Source organism: Melozone crissalis, unplaced genomic scaffold (genome assembly GCF_028551555.1).
Source record: "Melozone crissalis strain CALT ecotype California unplaced genomic scaffold, PUWL_Pcris_2 ptg000038l_1, whole genome shotgun sequence".
In the NCBI taxonomy this organism is placed as follows: Eukaryota; Metazoa; Chordata; class Aves; order Passeriformes; family Passerellidae; genus Melozone; species Melozone crissalis.
Genome location: NW_026535816.1, coordinates 3,590,208 through 3,618,115, shown reverse-complemented (window position 1 = coordinate 3,618,115; position 27,908 = coordinate 3,590,208). Strand labels below are relative to the sequence as shown.

The 27,908-nt window shown below is 44.2% G+C and overlaps 1 protein-coding gene across 5 annotated transcripts in view; it reads right to left on the bottom strand.

The window, feature by feature from the left end:
* NELL1 (neural EGFL like 1) overlaps positions 1 to 26,398 on the bottom strand; it is a 280,140-nt gene extending 253,742 nt beyond the window's left edge. For 4 of the 5 annotated variants that reach the window (XM_054283614.1, XM_054283612.1, XM_054283613.1 and 1 more), the window contains exons 1-3: positions 26,233 to 26,398; positions 21,819 to 21,947; positions 154 to 304 (exon numbers count right to left, since the gene is read on the bottom strand). In XM_054283614.1, coding sequence (XP_054139589.1) covers positions 154 to 304; positions 21,819 to 21,947; positions 26,233 to 26,281 — 329 coding nt within the window. In that variant the 5' untranslated portion in view covers positions 26,282 to 26,398. The remainder of the gene's footprint in view (positions 1 to 153; positions 305 to 21,818; positions 21,948 to 26,232) is intronic. The other variant, XM_054283611.1, reaches the window with a different exon arrangement.
* Positions 26,399 to 27,908: the final 1,510 nt, after the last annotated feature.

Below are 27,908 nucleotides of genomic sequence, written 5' to 3'. Positions count from 1 at the left end.
AAAAGTAGCAAATTGCAAACTGTGAAGAAAGGCTCTAACTTGCATGCTAGATTTTACATCTACCATTTCAACACATTGTCCAAACACAGCACTGAGCATTCAGAATCTTTCATGTTGCTGCTGCTGCAAGAGAGAGAAACAAATTGCTCTTACCTGTGCTCCAACTCTCGGATGGACAATATAACTCCAGAAGTCGATGCCTTTTGTTGCAGAGTGGCCAGAAATGTGAACTCACTTCTGTTCTGGAAGAGCTGCATTAACTTCTCACTCACGTGGGGTGCTGCGTGGATTTCTCTTTCTGTATCTAAGAATTTTATTTTTAAAAGGAAACAAAAAAAAAAGGGGAGATAAAGTCTAGTAAAACTGCTAAGTCAGAAAGATTCAGATTACATTTTTCATTTTCACACCAATATTTTTTATTTTTGAGAGTCATCCGCCATGGTGCATCACTGCATTTTTTCCAATGAAAAAACCCAAATGCCATCTCTGTCAGCAGGTCCACTTGTCAATTTGACAAGTTCACAACTGGTCAGCTACTGATTTTCTGATGGATTTTTTGACGGGATGCTGAGCCATTTGTGTCTGCTGCGAGCAGATTAAGTTGCTGTAAATAAGGTGTGCTGCAGTCAGATAAACAGGGCCCTAAATTTGAGATCTCAGGCACTGCCTCTCCCAACACAATTCAGCAAGCTCCAATTTCAGTTTTCACCAGTGACTCCGTTACCACCTCTCCCTCATACATCACAGGAAATGTGTCCTTGCACGGTGTAAGGCAGAGATGTATTATTGCTAATAATGCTATACGGCTGTGCTGCTGCCTGGCAAATAAATACAAGACACGCTTGCAATCCACGGCTGTTTCAGGGATTTCTCACTTTAAACAAGCAAAGTATGACAGCTCATACAATATTTATGGAGCTACAGCCTGACCAGGCAGATGCAGAAACATTCCAGCCTCGCTAGTCCTGACGATGGCCAAGCAGCATCACACCTTCTCACAGCTCATCTTCTAAGATTCAAATGCATCATCCCCCACCATATTCATCTTTAACTCATCCTTTTATTCACTATGCATCATCATTACAAAACACAATTAATGACAAAGCAGAGAAATCATGGCATTTCACCTTCCTGCCCATTGCCATCTCTCTCATGCTGGGCTTTATTCACATTTTTGCAAGACCTGAGCCACTTGCAGTTCCTGGATGTCATAACCAATTAGAAACCCAGTGTGCTTGCTTTCCAAAGGTTTTACTGTGAAGCCAAAATGCTGGCACAAAGTCTCAGCTGGTAGAAAACCAGAGAAACTCCACTGAATGCTGAGAATCCAGCCCAGCATGCATGATGTAACACACAAAGGAGTGATGAAAATTACAATTCAGAATTTCACTGTAGAAGGGGAAAAAAAAATCCCCAACACTTTAAAAAGGCTCCATTGTGTCATTAAATGAGGCTTTGCAGACAGAGAGGAGAGAGAGTGGCTTGGAAAACAACCTAAAGCCTCAAACACACCACTACTGAGGGAATGCCATGGACTGAAACCAAACTCCAAGGAAAAAGCATTCAAGCATGTTTGGTAATTGGGTGTCTCCATTTGTCCTGTGCAGCCTAAAGCCCTCCAAAGGAGCTTGCACCCCCAGACTTGGACTCTGAAAGGCTCACTGGTGAAAGTACCAGTTAGACATCCAAAATCACCAGGCATCATTCAAAAATCTTTGCTAGGGGCTCGAATTCCCCTGATAAATAAATACATAGTGCCCACTTTACAGCAACAAACTATTTGTCTGTCCAGTGCCACTTTTACCAGGGCAGAGGATAAAGCTTCCAGGAGCAGAAATCATCTCCACTGCCATCCTATAGTGGAACAGAAGAAAAAACAATCCAGCACACAACACCAGATTTTGTCTTTATCTATTAGCTTTTTCTATCTGCATCATTATCTTCACCTAGCAGGTGTTATTACTGGTCATAAATATCATGCAGTTTCTTTTTAAAAAGCTGATACAAGAGATACAAAACTATGTCTCCCACAGACCCATAAATTCACCAATATCCAGTGTGCTATCTACAGAAACAGACAACACCCTGGTACTGTGTTCCAAGGCACAAGTAAGACTCAGAGGTAAAATGTCCAAGACCTGACAGATTAAGATTATTATCATTGTTTGAAGGTTAAAAACCTTCATATCTTACTCTTTCTTTTTTTCCTTAAAGGTGTTACAGTTACCAGAAATAAAATACGACTTAACAAAGCTTTCAAAAATTCTTTCACATGAAAGAATCTGCCTCTCACAGGCAGTGCTGTCAGTGGAACATATATGTTTTAACTTCAGTCAAGCCTTGCGAAGTACAACAGTTTCTCATTATAGGAAGGCCCACATCCCACCACCCATCCATCAAGTTTTATACAAAAATATAGGGCTCCTTGCTCAGAATCATCCATGGTTCATCAGCGCACTGACTATTTCAGTTAGAAACATACTTGGAAACATTTTGCTATTCTCTACCACCTCTTCATAAATAAGAGTATACCAAAACCACATGAAACACCGATATTCATTCTCTGCTGATTAAAATCAGTAAGATCCACAGTTCTGAAATTCCAGAGTGTTGGGTGGAAACCACTGGGTAACAAATGGTATTTACAAAGTGCTTGCAACACTGTGCCAGTGTAATTGGTACAAAGGGAATTACATAACCAGGCTTTTAGAAAATTAACACACATCTAAGTATAATGTGTGCATATATATATAATATCTATACACTATATATATATATCTATATATATCTATATACACTATATATATATATCTATATCTATATATATCTATATCTATATATATATATAATCCCAGGCACACAGCCTGGGATTCTGGAGCTGAGCACAGCCTGGGCTTGCAGCTGGAACCCCAGGACTGGGAAGGAGAGGTTTTGAGGCCAACACTGCATTGTCCATGTCCTGTCCCATGGCACAGCCCCCACAGCAGCACCTGCCCTCACACACAGCATCCCCAGGAACACTGGGTTTGTGTTCTGCTTGATTTCTGCAGAAAACACCATACAAATGAGCTGGGAGTACAGCCCATTTAGAATAAGAGCCTTCTATTTGCAGGTAGATTTTCACACTTCAAAAGAAAAAATGAGAATACATACACCCCCTCACCACAGGTGCCTGAAAGGTAAAATACTTTTTATGCTCTCTATAAAAATAACTGTCTGCTTGTAATGAAATGTCATATTTCCTACATAATATAGAACAATATAGGTTTATACAGCAATCTTCAGTGAAACATCGCTTCATGCTTGAATGATAATGCAATCTCAGCAAAATAAATAAACAAACACAGCTACGACTTTCATATGCCCTTCTATGTGATTATATTTCCTTAATTTGAAATAGTGACTGTCTGGAGGGTTTTTTAAAACATACCAGGGTGTTTCTGAAATTAATCAAGGAAAGAAAGCAAGCATATTTGCAAGTCCAAGAGACAGAAATCATCTCAGAGCATCACGTAAAGGCACCTTTCTACCTTCAGCAGAACAAAGGCACAAGACACACCTTTGTCAGAGAGAGCATATGTGCAGCTTGATTTTAATTCTTAAGCTGTGGCTCCAAGGAAGAAGTGCCAAACACAAACCAAAGGCCCAGTTTGCCAGAACAGACAACAGTAACCATTTAGGTACTGCCTTGTCCCCTCCCTGGCACCATCTCCCCCACCACCAGGGATGCCACTGTAGGGTGATAGAACATAAGTAAATAAAGGACGTATTAAATGTCATTTACCCACTAAAGAGTTGCAGCTGAGCTAATTATTGAGGATTAGGAGCAGGCCTGATGTTAATAGGCCACAGCTGTAGCCAGTCAGAAGAGTGTTACAGAAGAGTGGATTGCTTGGTTGAGGGGGAGCTGGGGTCAGTTGGCCCTGCAAGGATGAGTCAGTGCCTGGAGGAGCTGCCTACCAGAAACACCAAGGAGGTAAAAACTCTGGCAATATGGAACCCTTGCACTGACAACATGTCACCCTGCCCTGTCCCCTGAGAGCCCATTCAGCCCCAGCACAGCCCTGCCCTGTCCCCAGAGAGCCCAAAGGAGCTCCAAGAGGAACCAGCAGCCAGGGCTGCCCTGCCACAGGGGCTCAGCACCCACAGCACACACCCTGAGCCACACAGAGAGGTTTCACCCACGCTGGAGCTACTCACAGCACTCACCATCAGCACCTTCAAAAGAAGTCTCAGATTTAGGGGTGTTTTCACTTCCCCATAAAACCAAAGGAATGGCAATGCTGCTCTGGGGCCAGGCTTTACCTCACTCATACAAACCATTCACATACTTCAGTGCACACTAACCCTAAATGCCAAATGGAATTAGGCACAACAATGTGAAAAACACATGTATTTTATGATTGGCTTTTGGCAAATATTAAAATGGATATTATATGTGTTGTGTTAGAAAGTGATGCTGTATTAATGCACTTAAGTAGTGTGTTAAATATAGTTTTACGTTATAACATCATGTTAAAATAGAAACTATGCTATGTAGATACTTTTTTTAAAGAAAGGACTCGCACTGAGATAGCAGCCACAGGACACCTGAATCTTTCACAGAAAGAGAATTTATTGCTTCATTAGCAAAAGAAATGAACTTCTTCCCACCTCGAAGGCGCTGTGAGGATTCAGAGGAAGAAGCTGACACTGCCCAGACAGAATCCTGTGTTGGAATGGAATTTATGCATCATGTGAGGTGTATGAATATGCAACAGGCTGTTGCTGTTAAGGGTTAACCCTCTGTTAACGTGGGGCCTTTTTCGGGCTTGTGCTGCCCAGAAAAGGTACCCGGACTGTCCGTAACTCTTTGTCTATATTGTCTCATATTGTCCTGATTCAAATTGTCCAAATTATTATTACTCTAATTGTATTACTATTTTTATAACCATTTTATTACTATTAAACTTTTAAAATTCTAGAAACAAGTGATTGGCTGACTTTTCACAATAACTCAGGATCAGCATCAGTCCTTACCCCACCTGATTTAGACCCTCAAGTCACATCTTCCTGTGTGGATTCAACACTCTGTGCATCACCCTCTCTAGCAACTCAAAAGTGAACCTCAGGCTTCTGCCATTTGTAACCCTGAACACATCAGAAGCCCCAGTTAGGAGAAATTCAGAGTTGGCATCAGCTCCATTAATTAAGTGTAATAAAATCACCACCACACAGAAGGAGACAAAATGAGCTGGAGAAGGAAAAGGACAATGCTAGGAAAGAAAGCAAAGGTCTTGCCAAGCCTCCTTTGACAGTGACAACAATCCACAGCACAAAGGGAAATACATGACCATTTGGGATGGAATTTTAAGTGATGAGAAATGTGCACCCGTTGTTAAAAGCCGTATCCCAATCCATCTGGGGAATAATTTTTCTTTAATAGATGCTTCCATTAGTGGAAAAATACTAAAATTCAGTTCTGAATCAACTCATTTTCTAAAGCAATAGGTACATTTTATCATTCACTAGCCTGCTTGAATACCTTTTACTTCCCTTGGCAGAGAACATACTGCAGAACACATTGCTTTATTGGGAACTTCAATCATTTTTAAAGCTATTTGCTTCAACATGCTTTCATTAGAACCACTGAACAGTCACTCTGGACAAGCAAGTGGAAATTAATCCTGCAACAGCAGAGAATCCAGATTTAAGCTATACCAATTAAAGAATTGAATATTACAGTTTTTTTGCTTTTACCTTGCTATGGGCAAAACCAAATAAAATGAAAACTGTATTTAAAAAAACAAAACAAACAGAAAATCATGCCAGTGCCCTACTTTTTCTTAAGTCACCAGCTTTACAAAATGAAGCCAAGATTAGAAGGATGATCCAAAACTAGCAACACTCAGTGTAGGCAGCTCCTAACAGTTGCTGAGGATGAAAACACACGACAGCATCACAAAAACATTCTTGTTCACTGAAGCAGGTGCTTCACCAAAGCCTCTGAGTCAAGCAGGATCCAGTGCACCAAGCCCCTTCCTGCACACTGGTCTCACAAAACATCTTTTGAAGAACTGGGAAAAAAAAAAAAAAACAAAAAACAAAAAAAAAAAAAAAAACAAAAAAAAAAAAAAAAACAAAAAAAACCAAAACAAAAAAAACACCCCACAACACCAACAGTGCAAAGCACTAGTGATAAATGCCCATTCCCACTCACTTTCATCCTTCTAAAACCACTCCTTAGTCCACACAAGCCACAAAGCCACAAACAGATGCGAAAATCCCCAGAAGGATGATTGCACTAATTATGGGGATCATCTCCAAAAAAGAATCATTTCAGTGCCAAGCAGAGAAATGCTTCAGGTACTTGAGCCTGCCTACCTACCAAGGGCAAAATGTAGATGTCTGCAGGTGCCACCAGTCTTTTGGTTTGAGCCACGGGGATAAATTCACAGAAATTTCTCTTGATATGCTAAGAAAATAGAAGACTTCACCTGCCAGGAACCCAAAAGAGAGAGGTCAAAACATCACCCCATTCTCTGAAAAACTCTGCTACCAGGGAGGACCAAAGAGGGCATGATGTACTCTCATAAGCACGTCTGCTTCTGAGCATTGTCGCCACCATGAAAAGACACTGTAAATGTTTTTTTGCCTTGCCAGCTCCACTCAGAGTCAGTAATAAACAGTAGGAAATCATGTTCAACAGCACAGCTTCCTAAATTATGATTATTCATTGTAAATCACTTTTTACGTGTTGCTTCAAACAGTGTTTCTCAAGAATAAGATCCGTCTGCAGTGAAATGCTTGGTGATTTTAATATGCAAGCCTCCTACAGAGATGATGTCTCATTTTAATTATTGTTTCGGTTTAATGGGTTTTCATTAAATTAGAGGATGGAGCAATTACCAGGGTGAACAGCTAGTGTCACAAAGGTAAGTTCCCATGACTATACAGCAAAAGCAGTTCCACTAGAGAAGGTGGGGAAACAGCGTTATTCAATGTAAACTCTGCTTCTGCATCATGCAAAACTACCCCTGGCTATACGTGCTCATTTATTGCTGTCATGTTGATATACATGTTTGTAAACTAGTTTACAAACAGGTCTCTCCTAACAAAATTCACCTAGCATTTAAAATTATATGTATCTATAAATAAAAATCCTTTCAGGAAACCACTGCAAACCCAGCCCTAAAACTCCACTTGCCAGGAGCAAGAGAATTTCGAGTCACTGAAATCAAACAGAGTATACTTAACAAATCATAGTTTCCCCTCAACCACTAATTTAGCCGATTTAGTGGCTTAGTATCAGACTCTTCACTTCTGGAAAATTGCCTTGACTTGAGCACCAGCTCGAGTGACCACACTCATGCTAATTAAGTAGATGTCAGAGAGTCTTAAGTCCTTTGTTTGCTTTATCAGCGTTTCAAACTGCACCTGGCAGCTGAGTGCTCTGGAAGGAGCAGAGCAAAGCACTCTACAAGAGCTGGAAATGAACATTTGCCAAGAGTGAAGGCAGCCCCCAGTGCTTCTGCACCCCCAGCCTGTGCTGGTGTTTGAGGGTGAGGAGAGAGATGAGAATCTTGACTCCCTGTTTCAGAAGGCTTAATATTATTTTTTTTTTACTATATATATTATATTAAAAGAAAATTATGTATTAAACTATACTAAAGAAAGAGAAAGGAGACATCAGAAGGCTAGAAAGGAATGATAATAAAAAACCTGTGACTGACCAGTGTCCTGACACAGCTGGACTGGGATTGGTCATCAAGTAAAACCAATTCACATCAATCCAATTTGAACCAATCAAAGATGCACCTGTTGGTAAACCATCTCCTGACCACATTCCACAGCCATCAGATAATTATTGTTTACATTTCTTTTCTGAGGCTTCTCAGCTTCTCAGGAGGAAAATCCTAGTGAAAGGATTTTCATAAAACACCACAGCGACAGCAGCCAGCTAAAGGTGCCCGACATGGCTGGGCAAGCACAGTGGCAAAGCCTGTACAGAGAAAATTCACATGGGTCTCCTCCCTCCAGGGCCTCCTCCTTGGCTTTTCCACCCACACGGGCAGAAAGAGCAAGGGAAACTCCGGAAGGAGAGCAAGGGAAGCACTGGAATGAGAGCAAGGGAAGCACAGGAATGAGAGCAAGGGAAGGAGAGCAAGGGAAGCACTGGAATGAGAGCACGGGAAGCTCTGGAAGGAGAGCAAGGGAAGGAGAGCAAGGGAAGCACTGGAATGAGAGCAAGGGAAGCACAGGAATGAGAGCAAGGGAAGGAGAGCAAGGGAAGCACTGGAATGAGAGCACGGGAAGCTCTGGAAGGAGAGCAAGGGAAGGAGAGCAAGGGAAGCACTGGAATGAGAGCAAGGGAAGCACAGGAATGAGAGCAAGGGAAGGAGAGCAAGGGAAGCACTGGAATGAGAGCAAGGGAAGCACAGGAATGAGAGCAAGGGAAGGAGAGCAAGGGAAGCAAGGGAAGGAGAGCACAGGAAGCTCTGGAAGGAGAGCACGGGAAGGAGAGCAAGGGAAGCTCGGGAAGGAGAGCAAGGGAAGGAGAGCACGGGAAGCTCGGGAAGGAGAGCAAGGGCAGCTCGGGAAGGAGAGCAAGGGAAGGAGAGCACGGGAAGCTCGGGAAGGAGAGCAAGGGCAGCTCGGGAAGGAGAGCAAGGGAAGGAGAGCACGGGAAGCTCGGGAAGGAGAGCAAGGGCAGCTCGGGAAGGAGAGCAAGGGAAGGAGAGCACGGGAAGCTCTGGAAGGAGAGCAAGGGAAGGAGAGCAAGGGAAGCAAGGGAAGGAGAGCACGGGAAGCTCTGGAAGGAGAGCACGGGAAGGAGAGCAAGGGAAGCTCGGGAAGGAGAGCAAGGGCAGCTCGGGAAGGAGAGCACGGGAAGCACAGGAAGGAGAGCAAGGGAAGCACGGGAAGGAGAGCAAGGGAAGCACGGGAAGGAGAGCAAGGGAAGGAGAGCAAGGGAAGCTCTGGAAGGAGAGCAAGGGAAGCTCGGGAAGGAGAGCACGGGAAGCTCGGGAAGGAGAGCAAGGGAAGGAGAGCACGGGAAGCTCGGGAAGGAGAGCACGGGAAGGAGAGCACGGGAAGGAGAGCACGGGAAGCTCGGGAAGGAGAGCAAGGGAAGCTCCGGAAGGAGAGCACGGGAAGGAGAGCAAGGGAAGCTCTCCAGCAGCACAAGGAGAAGTACAGCCTGTTCCACTGGAAGCCCAGCTGGTGGCTGGCACTGTCACACCCCAAGTGGCTGCCATGGCCCCACATCAGACACCTGCAGGCAGCCAAGGGCCCTGCAGCAGCTCTGCTGCTGTCAGCACCAGCCACCACTGTGCTGAGGCTACACGTCACCTGTTGCTCAAGGCAGCCACTTGAACCTTGTTTCAAGTATTTTAAGCAGCTGCTGAGCTCGTCTTCTCAAGTAGGCTCCGTTCCTTCCTCAAGGGATTCATGCTGAAATCAAGACTGTTTACAAATGGTTGATCCCTTAAATTAAATGCTTCGTTGAAATGCTCCAGAAGTTCACTATCACTAAAAGCACATAATCTGCTCTTAAATCATGTGAGTTAATCAAATTACATGTGTTGTCAGTTAATTAGTTCAGGAGTCGCTGATTGTATCAACTTTTCCACTGTTTACCTACATTAGATAAGGTTATCAGGTTACTGTTCCTGTACAGATTGCTCTTTGCCGATCTGGAAAATAACATTTTAACAAAAAGAACGTGGACTTACACCAGCAACACTGAACAGAGCCAGTGGCAACACTGGGAAAATTCAGGAATTGCCAAGAACCATTCCCAGGGTGCTACCCATTTTGCTGGAGGAATACTGGCCACTCCAGGGACCTATTTCAAGATTATATTAAACACTAATGTCACACACAAATAATGAGCCACTCAAAAATATGGCTTCATGCAAAAGCAAGCTAAACAATTGTTTTCCTCCCCTTCTAGAAAGCATTTTCCAATATGCTTGAAGTCACATAAAAATAATAGAGATTACTTTTAAAAAATGATAATATATACCAAAACTTGACAAAATACATTCTACTTTGTTTAAAGGAAACTTAAGGTGGTACCAGAAGGTGAGAAGCCCCGAGAACAAAGAATCAGACGCAGGAGATAAGTTTTGCAAAAAACTGTTAATTGTAGGTTTGGTCTTATTTCCCCCCATTATAACTCCATGTGTGTTTGTAATCCAGAAATAAAATATAAGCTTAATAGAAGAGAGAGACTGATCCACTTACATTTTTGAGCAGTATGTAATAATTCTGATTTCTCATTTGGCACTCTTCTTTCTTCCAGGTAATAATAAATACTAGTCATAATTTATGGCAACAATATTTAGGAAAAAAAAAAAAACAAAAGTAATTCTGAAGTGCTTTATGATTCCTAAGTTTACTATGAATTTAACAGATACAGTCAACAAATAACCCATTTCAACAAAATTTTAAGATCCAGCTTCCACAGGAGCAGGAAACAAGCAGAATGCTAAGTTACTCTGACTTTGTTGAAAATCCCAGTCTAACTTCAGCAAAGCCATACAGAAATTAGAATTTGACTCCCTGGTGAAAACCTGCACTCTTAAATGTGCAAATCAAAATGCTACCTGAAATAGTTCATTAAAAGGGGAGTTTCAGCAAAGCAGAAATCTGACTTTGTTTCTTCTCTGTGGAGAGAGGTTACACTATCCTAATGCAGCTAACAGACCTGGGTACACCCACACACAGGTTTTAATTTCCAGTCATTTTATCACATGAATAATCCAACTAAAGGCAATGAAATTATCCTTGGAGTTCGAAGCAAGCATTTGCTGGAGTGCTCTCTTGGTTCACAAACTCTCAAAGACTTGACAGTCTAAATAGTTTTTTAATTACTTTTAAAGCATAGGTCATGTATTGCTAAAAAGTTATGATTTCAGGGGTTTTCTTTTGTTTTCTTGCCCCGAGGAGAAAAAATCACTTCCATGTTATTGCTAAAGCAAATTAAATCCTGGGTGTCTGTTTTATTTATTAACTGCATGATAATAACATGAGGCATAATACATTTGTGAGAGCCCTTCTCTACTGAAGGATAATTTCTGCTGTCAGCCTCTTTATGTTTATATTCAATATTCTAGATGTCTTTGTTTCTTGGAACGTACACAGGCACACATTTATATTTTCTCCCAAAATAAATATGAACACCATTGGTGAAATGTTTCCCAACACCCACAACAAAGATCCATAAATAACTAACATACTTAGTCATTCTCCAGGAGTTTTACATGATTTGAGAGATTTCATAATTTCTTTTAAAAAGTCACAATAATAACTGTTTTATCTTTTTACACCATAATTATGATTTGGACCATTGCTTTTCTTATTTCACCCAAGCATACCACAACTCATGAATAAAATATGACAACTTTGATAGCATCCATTGCTGTGGGTTCATCCGTAACAGGAAACGTGATTGGGGTACTAAGAGCTCCCTTTTCTCCATAAGCCTTTGTTTCTGAAAATAAGCTTTTATTTAAATAGATCTGCCTCGTGTCCCTCCCCTTCTGCATTTCTTGCCTTCAGCAGTAACACCAGCAATAATGTTTACTTTTATTTTTAATGATCACATTTGGAAGCGCTTAGGATGGCACGAGGCAAGGTGGGCAGGATATCCCATCTGAAAGCTGCCATTCAAGACATCAGAAAACATTAAAAGCAATGCCAGTACCTGAGAACAAAAAGCTAAAGCAGAGGACATGACTTAAACATGAGAGAAATATGAGTGAAACTCTTTTTTTTTCTGGCTCCATAATTAGTTACAATGAAGGAAACCTAAATTTCTTCCACCATTTCCCAAACAAGATCACTGTAACTAACACTGCAGTGTCCTCCTACCACAGCTTGTCAGTACATTCCCTGAAAAGGAAGGCTGGGATAAAGGCAACACATGAGGCCTCCAAATCATCAGTGTTTATCAAATTATTCTACAAATGTCATGTTTTAAGGCTGTGCTGCTTGGCTTTCCAAACAGCATGATGAGCATCTGTGGAGACCTCCACAGACCACGAAAAATCATGACACATGCACACGCAAATCCCACTCCCCTCCCACACATCTTGGCTTTATTTTCCCCAGTCCCCAGGAAGAGGCTTTAAAATTTCAGAATTATTCACAATGAGCTGAAGTACAGAGAGAGAAAGAGAGGCAGATATGAATGTCATCTGTAGCCAGTCAATCTTAGAAGCAACAAGTATTTGAACTCCAAGATCCAGTTTTTATATCTGTTTCTCTCTAAAAAGATCTTTATGTTCTGTATATATTTATGTTACATTCCAGTTCGCAAAAAGTTCTTTAAAAATGAAAATTAAGACGTAAAAGAAGGGGGTTACACAATACAGCACTGAGCTTTACAACACAAATTTATCCCCTCTGGGAGTGTCTGTTCCCACAGATGCCAAATGGAAACCTCACAGCTTCAGAGGAGGAGTCACCTGTATGTGCCAGGGAAGGCAGGCTCTGAAACAGCCCCTGCAGCTGCAGTGATCCTGTAAAATTCACCCTATTTACAGGACAGGGGACCCTCAGCAAGCTCCATTGCAATTTAAGAAATGTTACCACAGAGGAGGGAGGATGTGGGACAGAAAAACTGCAATGAGAGGCTTTTAGGAAGCAAAACCAATTCTGAGCTGCTGTACTTACTGCTCTAAAATAGGGATTCCCAGATCCCTGTCATCAGAATTACAGGACCAACCACGCTATTTTAGCAGATATGCAGGTGTAACTAAGGACATCATCCCATGCTGGAGTGGGCATCAGGTACCAAAATCAATTTTTGCCCATTCTATTAAAAAAATTAAAACCTAATGCACTCTGTATCTTTCAATAGGCAAAAAAGGCAAGACAATCACATGATATAACACCACAAAACCAGCACAGTATGACATGAATACTTCATGCCATTTATGTGGTGAAAATGAAAAAATAACAGAAAAAATGTCCCCCTTTGTGTACCATTTATACACCTGCACCACAGGTGGCAGGATTGTTCTAGAATTTGGCATAGGTTGAGGCCTCAAGTAGCAGCTAATCTTTATTCTTGATAGACAGTTCCAAGACAGCAGGATTTTTCATCACAGGAAATGGTCCATTCCTGGCTCCTTCATTAGCTCTGGCTGAATATGCCTTTGTGCACTTCTTTAAGGTACAAAATCTTACAAAGAAAACCCATGAAAGTAATTTCAAATAATACCACTTCCTTTTAGGAAAAAGATGTAGCTGTGTTTAGAAGTAATTTAATCAAGTAGGCCGAATGTAAATATTTTGCTCAGTTATTAACAAGTTTCTGCCAAAATTGGTTTAAAATTTAAGATACCACCACCCTTGGGGTCAAAATAGACAATAACAGGGCGCTTTGTTTCACTGCCTACAGTAAGAACCCAATTCCTGAGCAGTGCTTTTCCCACCCTCTGCACTGTAGCTCAGCAGTGCCCTACAAGTGCTCCAGTTGTGCCCTCTCTAAATGCAGCATCTGTCCAGCAGCCCAGAGCTGCTTGTGAGGTGCAGGATTCCTCACCCAGGAGCACTCAGGGACTGGCCCCAAGGCAGCACAACCCAGGTGCCAGCTTCCCACAGCTCTGACCAGCACCTGGGCCCACCTGACAACACGCTACAGAATATTCTCACTCCACTTTAATGCTTGTTTAATAAACAAGGAGCTAATTACGGGATGGTATGACTGAAGAGTATCCATTTGCCAAAAATCTTTGCATGAAAAAGACAGTTTTTGTCGTGTTCTTATTTTGATGAGGATACAAGAAACTCAAACTGTTAGTCCTGCTTTTATCTGAGTTACTTTCACTGTAAGCACCACATGGTGTACAACACCCTTCCCAGCAGTATCAGAAACTAATTTCTGCATCCCCTCTCAGCCCATTAAAGAGTAAAGAGCTTTTCTTCCTTTTCTGCTTATCTTCATGACAGGACTTTGTCAACAGGTTGCCAGAAGCATTCAAGGCTTTTAGCACACTACAGAAGTACTTATCCCACCTCCCCTCTGCACTTCCCATCGTGGCAAATGAAGATAGATAAGCAGCACAATTATTGTCTCCCAGGAAAGCAAAAATGACTGTCAAGGACAGAGGCAATATGTGCTCAGAACTCTCTCCTAATCATGACAGACATGATGGGAAATCCAAAAAATGTCAAGGAACAGAAGGCAGCATGACAGCATTCAGGATGGGGAGGGGAAAAAAGGTAAAAGTAGAAATTGGTCACTGTTGTTTAATGTGACTAAGTTTCTATTTTAGCCTACGCTTGCTTGGAAGCAGGGGGCAGGGGTGTTTTAAACAAGAGAATACTGAAGGAGAAACTCTGAAATTATTCACAAGCTATACCTTCATGTCAATATGTTGGATAGATTTTACACCTAGACAAGGGTAAAGCACCAATTCTGCAATGCCCATGGGAGATGGGGACTCTCAGAAGGGTGAAGCACCAATTCTGCAATGCCCAGGGGAGAGGGGGACTCTCAGAAGGGTAAAGCACCAATTCTGCAATGCCCAGGGGAGATGGGGACTCTCAGAAGGGTAAAGCACCAATTCTGCAATGCCCATGGGAGATGGGGACTCTCAGAAGGGTAAAGCACCAATTCTGCCATGCCCAGATGAGAGGTTTTCTCAGAAGGGACAGCCAAGAGGAACAGCCCAAATAAAGCAGCACAGAATGCTACCACACCTGAATGTTACCAAGGATGAGGCAAGAGGCTGATCCACACCTCAAGGTGCTTTTACTGACAAACACAAAGATTTTCTATCTGATGGCAGCTGCCTCTCCCTCATGAGCTCATGACCCTTGCACTGTTGGAAAGGAATTATTATTATATTTGGAACTCATGACCCTTGCACTGTTGGAAAGGAATGTCTGGCGTATTTTGGGGTTTTTTTTTACCAGGTATTGCCCACCATCACTTGAAGCCTAGGACAGGCAACATGGGGTAAAACCCCTAATATACCCACCCCTATAGGAAGCAGAGCAGGGCTACACAGTGGCACATCAATGGCAAAATACCTCACTCTGACCTTTAAAAAATGAAATAAAAGCTCACAGGTTCAAGGAGCTTGCAGGGTTTCCACAGAGATAAAGCCCTGGTGAGCTGCAGGACAGCTCTGTGAGGGGACACACTGCTGATTCTGGCCAGCCCCACCCCAGAGAGCAGCCCAGCCCCACGCCCAGGCCAGCAGCACCTCAGGCAAAATGCATTTTAAAAGGGAAAAAATAAAATCTCATCCAGCTGGAGGGGGGCAGCTGCACAGACACAAACCCAAGTGACAGTGGGCAATACCTGGTGAAAAAAAAAAATTAATAAAAATAGCCATTCCTTTCCAACAGTGCAAGGGTCATCAGCTGCTCTGCCAAGTGTCCCAAAGCAGGTGAAGGAGGGGGCTGCCCCAAACACCCTGGTGTTCCCACCAGAGGGGATGTTTGGATACACCACCACGGGAAAGCTACCAGAGCTGCTCTCTCCCGTGACAGCTGAAGGCAGAACTAAGATTTCCAGCCACCATGCTGTGCCTTCGTAATTTTTCTGCTGCTGTGAGGGTTCTGCTCTGTAAAAACAATACTGCTGATATTTAATATTTGCTATAAAGGTAGCAGAGGAGATCCCACAAAAAGCAATGACTCTTGTCTCATTATCTCACGTAAAGAGGGACTGACGCCCCAATTCCAAAATTAAGTTTATCTCTCCTGCTCACTGGGGCAGGTGGTGGGAGGTCTGCAGTAAGAGCAGTGACATGTTTCCTCCCCGAGCTGCTCTCTGCTCCCTCTCACCCAGCCCCTGGCTCTGTTCTGAGCTCTGCAGCTCACACACCTTGCACATCACGCTGCCACAACAGAGTTTAACACCTGGAGAGCATTAAAACCTTGGCCACAGCACCCAGGCCACTGAGGCTGAGAAGCTCAGCACTGTGCCCGTGTTCACAGGGGTCCCAGGATGAGGGAAAAGATGAGGATCTGACTCCATGTTTCAGAAGGCTGATTTATTATTTTATGATATAATTGCATTAAAACTATTCTAAAAGAATAGAAGAAAGGATTTCATCAGAAGGCTGGCTAAGCTAAGAACAGAAAGGAAGAAAATGATAACATAGGTTTGTGTCTCGGACAGAGTCTGAGCCAGCTGACTGTGATTGGCCATTAATTAGAAACAGCCACATGAGACCAATCCCAGATGCACCTGTTGCATCCCACAGCAGCAGATAACCATTGTTTACATTGTGTTTCTGAGGCCTCCCAGCTTCTCAGGAGGAAAAATCCTAAGGAAAGGATTTTCCATAAAGGATGTCTGTGACACAGCACAGCTGGACAAAGGCAGCAGCCATCACCTGGCCCTGGAATTCAGTGAGCACAGCTCAGAGCTGAGCTGCTGCCCCAGACACATTGCCAGGGCACAAGAAGCATTTCCTGAACACCGTCCCATCAGAAGCAGAGGTATTTTGTTGCTGATTAAAAGAGGTGCATGTTTATCCCACTTCCCCTCCGTACTCCTGATGACAGTTGTTCTTATCCACCAGCCTAAAACATGGCAAAGTTGGCCAGCGTTCAAACCTCTTTCAGTTCAGCACTGCAAAACCTGACTGAAATTCCTGGAGTGGAATCTGGAAACACTTCTACTCTCCAAGTGAGGAATTAGTCTACAAAAAGCCAGGATTTGTAAAACACTGAAGGAAAACACCAACAGAGAGGAGTGCACTTCTTCTGGAAGCTCAAGGGTCTCCTGGGACTCACCTCCACCCGCCTTGGAAGTCCAGCTTTGATCTCTCTTTTGGCCTGAAGCAGGACACTCCTTTTTTCCCAGGAACTCAATGAGTTTCACTCTTTTTCTCACAAAAACACTGCCTTTCTCTACGCTGTAAGACACTTGTTATTCTTTCACCTTTGCTGCAGGAGCCACGAGTGTACAGAAAAGCACTCAGCAGTGTCTGCTACAAGGTGGGAATAAGGAGCACGACTGAACCCCGCTGCAGCAGCTCCAGGCCAGGTGTTTCTCTTACATCCAGGGCCTGTGTAACACAAGGCAAGAAATGGCCAAGAACACAGCACTGCACATCTCCACACTTTGAAGTGTACTCAGTGGTTTCTTTTGCTAAACATAGCACACGTAGTAAAACACCATTCCTAATTTAAAGGCTAAGTTGAAAAATAGTGCCAGATTGCCAGTAAAGGAAACAGCAAAGCCTTAATAAACTTTCAGGGCTGAGGGGGGAACTGTTTCGTAAATAAAGGTTTTAAGTCTCTGTTAAATCCAAAGAGATGTTGCAGGAAGAATTAAAAAGAAATAGGCATAGCTGACAGGTTATAAAAGGAATAAAATCTTATTTCCACAACACAAACTGAGCATGGAATAAAAGTCAGACTGGTTGAAGTAATCACATCTCAAACAGCTAGGCTAAAGACTGCTCTACCTAGAAACAGGATGACCAATTTTGCCTTATTTTTGTCTCCTTGTGCCTCAGTTATCATCAGAGTTTTCCTGTGCCACTGAATCCAAGATCCTGGTAAGCCAAAGTCAGGACAAGCCCTGCTCTCTGCTATCTGAAATAGAGAACAGGACTGAGCCCCAGCAAGGGAGCTCAGGGTTCCTTAATGCACTATTTACAATATTTATTATTTGCATTAATTGTATTATCTGCAGTTTACAGTATAATCCTGTTCTGATCCTGTTCATTTCTCATGCCTGTAAGACACCATTTGTAGATGTCTCTCATTCCATGTTTGTCAGATGTCATTGTAAGGCACGTTATTGGGTGAAAAGTTGCTATTTTCAGTATATTTCTTTGAGGCAGATTTTCCACCCAGCCCCATAACCATTTCCTTGACCTCCCTGGCCTCCTAGCTGAAGGTGTGGGTCAGACATCAGGCTCTTGGGTGCCCCATTCCCCAAAAACACCCATCAAGAATCTCCACTCACCCTCCTGTGCCCTTTCATGCTAGAGCAAATCATCTGCCCACAAAGACATCCTCTCCCATGTGTGTGTGTGTAAGTTAATAAAAGACAAATAATTAAGACACCAGAAGGTCATGGATCTTAAGAATCAGACTGTTTGCAGAATTGCAATTATGAGTTATACGTTTCCTCTAATGCACATTGTCAGCACTTACACTGCTCTGGTTTTTTACTTCCTCATCCCCCTTTCACAGAGAATGGAACTGAAAAATTCAAATAATGGAACTGATCAATCAAAAATCCAGCTGAAATACTCTAACAATCAAAGCCCATGCCCAGCAGGACAACTCAGATGACTACACTTAATTATAGGTTTCTATGCTTTTCTGAATTAGGAACAGATTTGCTTGCCCAAAGGCAACCCACATCTCTCAATTGCCACTTTGGTTCTACCACGCTGTCACACAATTTGCAACAGAGCTGGATTTGTTTCTTAGCCTATAAATCTGTTTCGCTCAGAATCTGAGGTTTGGCTGTTCATACCAATATTATTAAAAAATCACAATACTCCACCAGTTTTACTGGGATGGCCTCTGAGTGAAATCACCAACTCTTCAAAGAAAATCCTTTCTGCATCTTCTCTAGGGTAAATTAAATCATGACACCACTCCCCAGAAACTCTGTAACAAACAGCATGTCACTTACTGTAAGAGAGCTATCACTGATGAAAAGAATAATATTTTCCCCTTTTTTTGTGTATACCTTCATATCACCCCCCTTTTTCATTTCAAGAACGCTCAAAACTTACAGAGCTGTCCCTTTCAAACAGTTTAATTCACAGAAAAAGAACTGCTTAGGAGAATATTCCACATTTTCCCGGACTTACCCTGGACACAAAACTGTCTGGATTGGGGAAAACAATTACCATTTCTCTACCTCCAAGATGTGAACTTGCTGGAACACACAGAAGAACACTCTCAGTTTGAACAGCTCCAGTGTAGCCATTTCAGCAAATTCATCTCACAGGACAGAAGATGTTCCACAGGGAGCTTTTCTGTAAGCTCAGAGCCCCCATACATGCTGTCAGAGGTGGCAGGCAGAACTGCCACTGTGAAAATGTGGTGAGGACTGAGCAGAGCAGAGCTGTGCTGAAGCACCCCACCTTCCACCTGGAACAGCTGCTCCAAGAGGCTACAGTCATTTTGAAACTCAGCGCTAACTTCCAGGCCTTCTCTCCTCTGGGAGTGTCATGTTTGTGAAAAATGCATGTATTTTATGATTGGCTTTTGGCAAATATTGAAATGAATATTATATGTGTTGTGTTAGGAAGTAACACTGTGTTAATTCTCTTAAGTAATGTGGTAAATATAGTTTTGGGTTATAAAAAATGTTAAAATAGAAACTATGCTATGTAAGATACTTTTTTAAAGAAAGGACTCGCAGCGACATAGCAGCCACAGGACGCCTGAATCTTTCACAGAAAGAGAACTTATTGTTCCCTTATCAGGAGAAATGAACTTCTTCCCACTTCGAAGGCGCTGTGAGGATTCAGAGGAAGAAGCTGACACTGCCCAAACAGAATCCTGTGTTTGAATGGAATTTATGCATCATGGATGAGGTGTATGAATATGCAGCAGGTTATTGTTTTGAAGGGTCAATCCTCTGTTAACGTGGGTACTTTCTCAGGCTCGTGCTGCCCAGAAAAGGCACCTGGACCACCCATAACTCTTTCTTTTTATTGTCTCATATTGTCCTGATTCAAATTGTCCAAATTATTATTATTATAATTATATTACTATTTTTATAACCATTTTATTACTATTAAACTTTTAAAATTTTAAAAACAAGCGACTGGCGTTTTTCACAACGTTGGACCAGGGTTTTTTGTGGATCTCTGTGGAATAAAGTATTACTTCTATTTTAGACATAGAAATCTCCCAACACTCCAAGTTCTAGCCTGGTTTTACTGTATGGCAAGATAAAACTCAAAGTTGAGTGAGTATCTCCTGGTTGCAGCCAAAGGCCATGGCCCACAGCCAGGCTGTAGCTGTGAAGTCACCTCTGCTAGTAAAAAGGCATCCCTACAGCTGCCAACACACTGCTGCCATTTAACAAGTCACAGACAGGAGCAAGGAGGGAAGAAGACAACAGGGCAGCTCCAGATCCCATCCCAGCTGACAGCAAAGGCCTTCAGTGTTCCCATGACCCAAGGGCTGATGAGCTTTACTGAAGAGAGAAATTTTCCTGAGCCACCTTCCACAAGTTTCACACTAGAGGGTCTACTCAAGAAGAGGGCTATTCCTGTGTGCATTAGCAAACAGCATTTCTGTTCTGGGAATTAAAAAAGCTTTATGTACCTAACTAAGTCTTCAAACTATTTATTCATTTCATAGTGTGAATGTTTGTTTATTGCTTCCCATGAGCATGTATCCTTCAGCTCATCCATTCATATGGATTTTCTAAGTTCCACCTTTCTTATACCAGTCCTAAGTTCCCAAACTACAGATGGAGAAAAGAAGAGAATATCCAAAACATCTTCACCATTAACCTTTCAAAGCTACTTTCAGTATCAGTGGTCTCAATCCAAGTCCTGACAAACACATCTCAGACTTCTTCCCTACAGCTCTGACCCCCAGTCTGTGAAAACTCACCACAACTCACATTGCACTCATCAGTGTGGTTGCAATTAACTGTGTGGAATAGCAATTGGAATGATTAACATATTTAGGCCACTGCAGTCCTTAGAGGATTGACTATAATGTATTATTTGTCCATAATACACAAACCTGGACTCAGGGTACCAAGAGAAAAAAAACTGATATCTTTAAATGAAAAGAATCAATGCTGCTCTTCTGGGCACTAATTTGGGAATCAGTGAAAATTAAGCTACTTGTTGTATCATAAAAGATAGAAGACAAATCCTGAGGTGGTCTCCAGAAGCAGCTCTGCTCTGACTCCTAAACTGGCCAGATAAAGAATGAACCAAGATTGCAGACCCACTTCCCTTGTTATTTACAGCAGAGTCAGCCAGCACTGCAGATCCAGAACTGAATGAGATCATAATCATCTGCCTCTAAAAACAGCTACAGAAGACAGATAAGAAAAAGGGTCTTCAACATTGACTAAACCAAATATAAAAAAAAAAAAAAAAACAAACAACAAAAAACAAGAAGCCTTCTCAATATTCTCAATAAAAATGTTTCCAATAGTGCTTTAATTCACATGTTAATCTCAAATCATATAAATGTCTTTCCTGCCTAATTAGCACATGGTAGCAACTCAGTGCTTCCACCCCCAGGACACTGTCCCTTAATCTAGATCTTACCTAAATACATTGTAAAACTACATCCAGAATCTCACTCAGTAAAAATACAAAAAAAAAAAAAACATAATTTTCAAACACTTCACAAACTTTGTGTTAGAATACTTAATGAAGGGGGGAAAAAACCACAAAGTGACTTATCTTGCCCTTGATACTTAAATACAGAAGCATCCTATTTGGCCCCCTTAGCAGTTTTCACAAAGTTGATGAAAGGTTTGCTACATTACCAATCAGTGTTAACACATGAAATGCCTTCTCATAGTTACACAGCTTTAGCTGTGTGTCTCTCTGCACGTGTAAGATCACAGAGAAAAAAATCCCACAAGCCCATCCACTGGAACCACTCTGACATATTTAGTGAGAAATAAATATCAGGGAGTATTGAAAACATACCCAAAATTCCCTTGCAACTACCTGACAGCACACACACAAAACAGCGTCTGTATTTCAAGAACTAATTCCAAGAAACAGACATAAAAGAAAGCAATAGTTAGGTAAGGCCACCATTACAGGGAACCCCTTAAGCATCAAAGCTCTCCTGAGCTCATGCAGACAGAGGCAAGATGAGAAAGCTGAGGATATTTCTCTCACCTTGGAATAGGAAGGCTTTGCTGGCATTGTGCAGTCCTGACACTTGTGTTACCCCCAGGGTTGTATTCACCAGATCCAGCTCTGTGATGACATCAATTTGTAAGTCAGGATCCATTCCAAATCCTACAGCTGTTGGAGGCAGAGAGAGTTAGATCAATTTTTATTTCAAATCAGGTAATGAAAGAACAGAGAAGAATATCTAGCACAGACATTTCTAGTCCCTTCCCACTCACACACTGTACACAATAATTACTTATAAGACAGTAACTGAGAGGCAGGAAAGAGAAGATATTCTATTCCAGGTCTTTCAATTAAGCTATTTCCTTCTCACAGATTTTACTGTGCACATGTTAAAATGTTCTAGAACTGATACATTTACCCAGTATCTTCAAAAGGTTCAAGAGTAATAAATAAAGACAAGCATAACCACCTAGGCCAAACCATGAGAGAGATTTGCAGCATTCATCTGTTAGCTACATTATTTCCAGGGAGATGTAAGGGCTGAAAACTCCTCTCACATTTCCTACCTGGCTGTGACCAACTGAGCAGGCCCACAGCTCATCACATAAACCTAATCCATGTTCCCAAGGGGACCAAAGGAGCATAGAGCAGATGTGGCAGCAGGGCAAAGAGCACCCTCCTGTAGGCTAAGAGCCTTGGGTAGTAAAAGGGAATCCAGGTATTTGATTCCCTTTTTGTTTGATACTCAAACACCAAGGTATTTAACACTGCCTCTGCTGCTGCCAAAGCCCACATCCACTCACTCCAGCCAGCTGCACCTCTGGGCTGCAGGAGCACCTGCTGGGAAAGCAGAAACCTAAACCTGACATTCACAAAAGCCTTATGCCCAGGAAAAGCCTGGGTACCCTCCATCTACCAGGGGCCTGATGGGATTGACATAAAAGACACAGAGTCCAAAAGTTTGAAAATGCTGTGTTGAGGAGTGCAGGGCAGTTTGATGGTCAGCACACCAAATTCCCCAGTGTTTCTCTCCGCACAGCAGTGAGAGTGATGGGAGATCTGTGCCTGAGACACAGGTCAAATAGCTCGTGTGGAATCCAAACACTTTCCTAACTACATTTTTCACTAAAAAAGCCTGGGTACCCTCAATCCACCAGGGGCCTGATGGGATTGACATAAAAGACACAGATTCCAAAAGTTTGAAAATGCTGTGTTGAGGAGTGCAGGGCAGTTTGATGGTTAGCACACCAAATTCATCAAAACCAGCTCATTTTTCCCTAGGGATGGGAAGAGAGCAGCCTGCCCTCAGTGTTTCTCTCCGCACAGCAGTGAGAGTGACGTGAGATCTGTGCCTGAGACACAGGTCAAATAGCTCGTGTGGAATCCAAACACTTTCCTAATTACATTTTTCACTAACATCATTAGTAACAAGTCCAAGAATGAAATCCTGACACAGCTGAAGTCAATGCTAAAAGTCCCACTGACTTCCATGGAGCAAGGACATTACCTGTAAAGCACGTCCAGATTGATTTCCACTAAGTAGACTTCACATTCAGGCCTAAATTGATTGATTTGTTATTCCAGGACTACACTTCTGGATCATTTAAGCAGCAAGTACTCTAGTTTGATTCTTTGAAAGGCTCTGAGAAATTACTGAGGTGTACAGAATGAACAAGAAGTTACATATACTACTCATAAATCTTCTGTGCTCAAGAACTTTCTCTTTTCCTCAGGGATGAAAAGTTGATGGAATAACTTGTAGTGTTAACACAGAGGATTCTACTCCACAAGGGGCAGAGCATTAAAAAACACTGAAAATACAGCTTTAGGAGGTCTCTAGCAACCTTACTCTACAAGGAAAATTAAGATCTAGAGGCATCTGATGGAACTGAAGCTCCAAGAGTGCTGACACATCCACACACACAGTGCTTACATAAGGATATGGGGATAAACACATTTTTGTAGAAAATTGGAATTGGGAGAATATTAGAGAACCCAGATAAACTTCTCCTAAGGTAAAAACTTCCCAGATAATCAGCAACACCATCGGGCTTTTTGTACCATCTGTCACTTTCAGCACAGGCACTCAGGCACTGAATGACCGCAACTGACAACATCCACACTCGTGACTACAAACACCTCCCTCTCCTGGAACACAGACCAGAACCAAAACGAGAAAGGGCTTGTTATTCTTCCAACGTTTTCATTCAGCAGAAAAGCAGCACAATGTAAATTGTGTGAATTTGCCTAGCAGCAAAGACGAGTGTTGGCTGTCCCTGTGAGACACAGAGTATGCTGTCCCTCATTAGGAAGGGCTCACATCTATTCAGATCAGCAATAATCTACTGATAAGAAGGGAGGTCAAGTAGGTGCTAAAACTTGCTCAACAGAAAGGACAAACTGTGTTCAGTGAGACCAATCTCAAACCCATTAAAGTAAGTGAAAGCTCTGTCACAGCCATCAACAGGGTGGGGACAGAAACCACAGCGAGCAAGTACAGGCACTCCCATAAATCACAGCAGCTCCACTGCTCTATTAGAGCTGTTTATTCCACCCTGAATACCCAAGGCTCAACAAGTATACATCACTGTAGCTCCACGGGCTTCGATTTATGCCGGCAAAGGATCCTGTGTGACAGCTTCAGTGTGTGCTCTTCCAGCTTTTAAAATACTTCTGAAAAGAGAGACCGTTCCTTATGTCACAGTAACTATTTAGCAAGAGCCTACACTGCTTTAAATACCTAGTCATTTTCCTGAGCTGGGTCTTCAAACGGCAGCAGGCACTCAAATGCCGAGTTAATAATTAATAAACAACAAATCAGCAGCTTCAGTATGATAACCAAGTCTTCCTTTTCCCTTGTGGTCTCCCCCAGTCTATCAGAAAGATACCACATGCATATCAACCACACTTGCATCTAGTATTTCATGCTGTCTCTCTCCAGTGGAACAAGTAGCTGGAAATGCCATCTCTTTCTGAAGTCAAAATTAAGCATGAAGCAGTCTGCTCTCGCTGGAGAGCTGTGCAATGCCTGGGCCCGATTCTGGATGATGTTGGCTTCAATTCCTATTTAAAGTAATTGGGCCATTCCCCTTAAATCAGTGGCTTACACAAGCAACAGTCCAAATGCTTCAGGCAGGTGGGCGGGAGCAGAAATCATCTCAGGACTTGGTGGATTCAGCCCAATGTGAACTGAAGGCACTACAGTAGATTAGAGGATTAAGCCATATAATTATGAATGATGTCACCAGGAAATCCCTAAAAGAAATTAATTCTGCCTTACAGCTCTGACAGCTTTTATTCTCTGCTTCTGCCTTTATCACTTACACCCAAGCAGCAGCAATCATGCCATGCTCCATCTAGCTAATGTGCAGCCATGCAACACACGCAGCACATTTGTAACGTCCTCGACATGTGTAACGTGCTGTTTGGGGACGGGAAAACTTTTACTTAAAGCACGCTCAACACACCGTATTCACATGAAACCAGTAAAATAGTAAAGAAGAGGCTCTAGAACAGGCATTTTGCTCTCTCCTCTCACAACTTCGATGGCAATTGTTGCACACACAGAACTTTCCAAGTAGTAGAGTTTTGGGTCCTGCTGACCATTTAAAATCTCGGTATGCACTAGCAGGGGTAACACCACTGTGAAAGGGACAGGCACTATTTTCTTCCAACTATTTTTATGCCGCATCTCTCCGTAGATTTTGATGAGGTTATAATTACTATAAGAATTCAATTACAAAACATTAATTCCTTCGCATTTTGAGGATTGTGCCGGGCGGTTTCCCTGAGAACAGCTAGAAAGGAGAAACGTGTTCCTCAGCAGCTCCAGCCGAGGAGAAGCGCTGCCCGGGGACCAAGAACAAAGCCTTCGCAAGGAACAAGAAGCGCTACTTGGGTCGCGCAAGGCTGGAGAGACAGCGGAGCCGGCTGGAATAACGCGCCGGGGGCTGGAATAACGCGCTGCCAGCCGCATCACGCCCATAGCGCCGCGCCCCGCGCCCGGCACCGCGGGCAGCGCCGCCGGGACGCGGACACGGCCCCGGACCCTCGCCCGCCGCCGCTCCGCTCCCGGTCCCCGCGGGGCTCAGCCCGCTCGCCGCTCTCGCAAAACTTTCCCACGCCCGCCCCGGCCCCCGCGGAGCGCCCGCCCCACAGAGCCCCACAGAGAGAGCCCGGCTGCGCCCCACAGAGCCCGGCTGCGCCCCACAGAGCCCCACAGCGCCCGGCTGCGCCCCGCGGAGCCCCACAGAACCCGGTGCGCCCCGCGGAGCCCCGAGCCCTGCCCGGCCCCTCACGGCCGGGGCGGCTCCCGCTGCCACCGCCGCCGCCGCCGCCTCCCCGCAAAGTTTCCGCCCGCTGCCGGCGCGCCCCGGGCGGCGGCCCCGGCCCTCGCTCCCCAGGGAGGCGGCTGGGGTGGACCGCAGCCCCGCCACGAAACCCGGCCCCTCACCTGGCCCGGCGGCGGCCGCACACGCCCAGAGGAGCAGGAGGAGACCCATCGGCGCGGCGCGGGCGGCGGCGCCCGCTCCCTCGCTCGCTCTCTCCCTCCCCGGCCGCCGGCAGCTGCTGCGGAGCCGCACCGAGCCCAGCGGAGCCGAGCGCAGCCTCCGACGCGCGGAGCGGCTCCGGCAGGAGGCGGCGGCGGCTCCACCCGCTGCCCAGGCGCGGCCCCGACGCCCCCGCAGCGGGGGCTCCCCGCCCGCCCCCCGCCGTGACGCGCACCGGCCCCCCCGGGCCTCGCCAGCGCCGCCGCCCGGCCACGGCTGCGCTCCGAGCGGAGCGGCCCCGCCGGGAGCCCCGCACTGCGCACCGGGCCCGGTCCCATAACGGGAACCCCTGGGGCTGGGAGCCCCGCACTGCGCACCGGGCCCGGTCCTGGTCCTGTAACGGGAACCCCCCGGGCTGGGAGCCCCGCACTGCCCACCGGGCCCGGTCCTGTAACGGGAACCCCTGGGGCTGGGAGCCCCGCACTCCCCACCGGGCCCGGTCCTGTAACGGGAACCCCTGGGGCTGGGAGCCCCGCACTGCGCACCAGGCCCGCTCCCATAATGGGAGCCCTGCACTGTCACTGTCCCCGCTCCCGCAACGGGAACCCTCCGGGAGAGACTGACCCCCGGGGCACCTTGCCCTTCTTCCCGTGCCTAAGAATGAACCCTCGTTAAGTATTTACTCTGAGTAATAATTTATGCCTTGCATGAATAAACAAACAGAAGTTCTGAGGTATGATACAGAAACCTGCGCCACTCCTCGGCTCCTTGTGTGTCCTTGCTCAACTCCCTCAACTGTGCTTTAAGCCTCTAACGTGTAAAAGGGAGGTAAAGTATTTAAAGATACTCGTGAGCCATGAGAATCTGCTGTGATAGCTATTCTAAAACCTGTCTTTAAGTATTTCTTCGCTCCAGCCTTTTAATTTGGCTCGGTGCTTGGCAAGAAGCACGCTACCACATGCCTCTGTTACATGCAATACTCCTCCCTGCATAACACCTGATTTAATTTTGAAGGACAGTTTAGTGGCCCCAGATGACGTTCCCACCGTACAGAACAAGAGCAGAGTGGGATTTCCAGTCGATCTACAGTTGCAAGCTCCAGGATCATCCTCTCTTCTGCTTCCCCTCATCGTGATTTGGTGCTGCACAGTGCAAATTCCAGCCTTCTTCAATGTTAAACAACAAGCTGTACATTTGGACAAAGTTAGGATGACACCATAAAAATCATGCCCATCTTAGGGGTGCAGTTGGATTCATCCACATTTACATTGGCAAGAGCAAACAGTCAGACTTGGTTGCCTAATTACTTAATTAGCGAGATGTCTGGAAACAGCTGTTCCTGGCTGCCAGCAAGGTAATGCACTCCAGGAAGCCTCTGGGGTGGCCACTCAGAAAGCACATCAGTCATTTATCTCCAGTGTATCGAAACAACTTTTTTTTTCCTTCAAATGTAACTTTGCAGCTTCTCCCCTTTGGCTGCAGGGTGCCCCGCCGCCAGCCCCTGGGCGAGAGGAGGGGCACGCACATGGTACCCAGGAGTGTGTGGCTATGCACAGATATTCTATATAACCATAGCAACAGGAGAAAGAGGCAATGGTACCTCAGCCGGTGGAGACACACCCTTCTATTCCATCCTGGT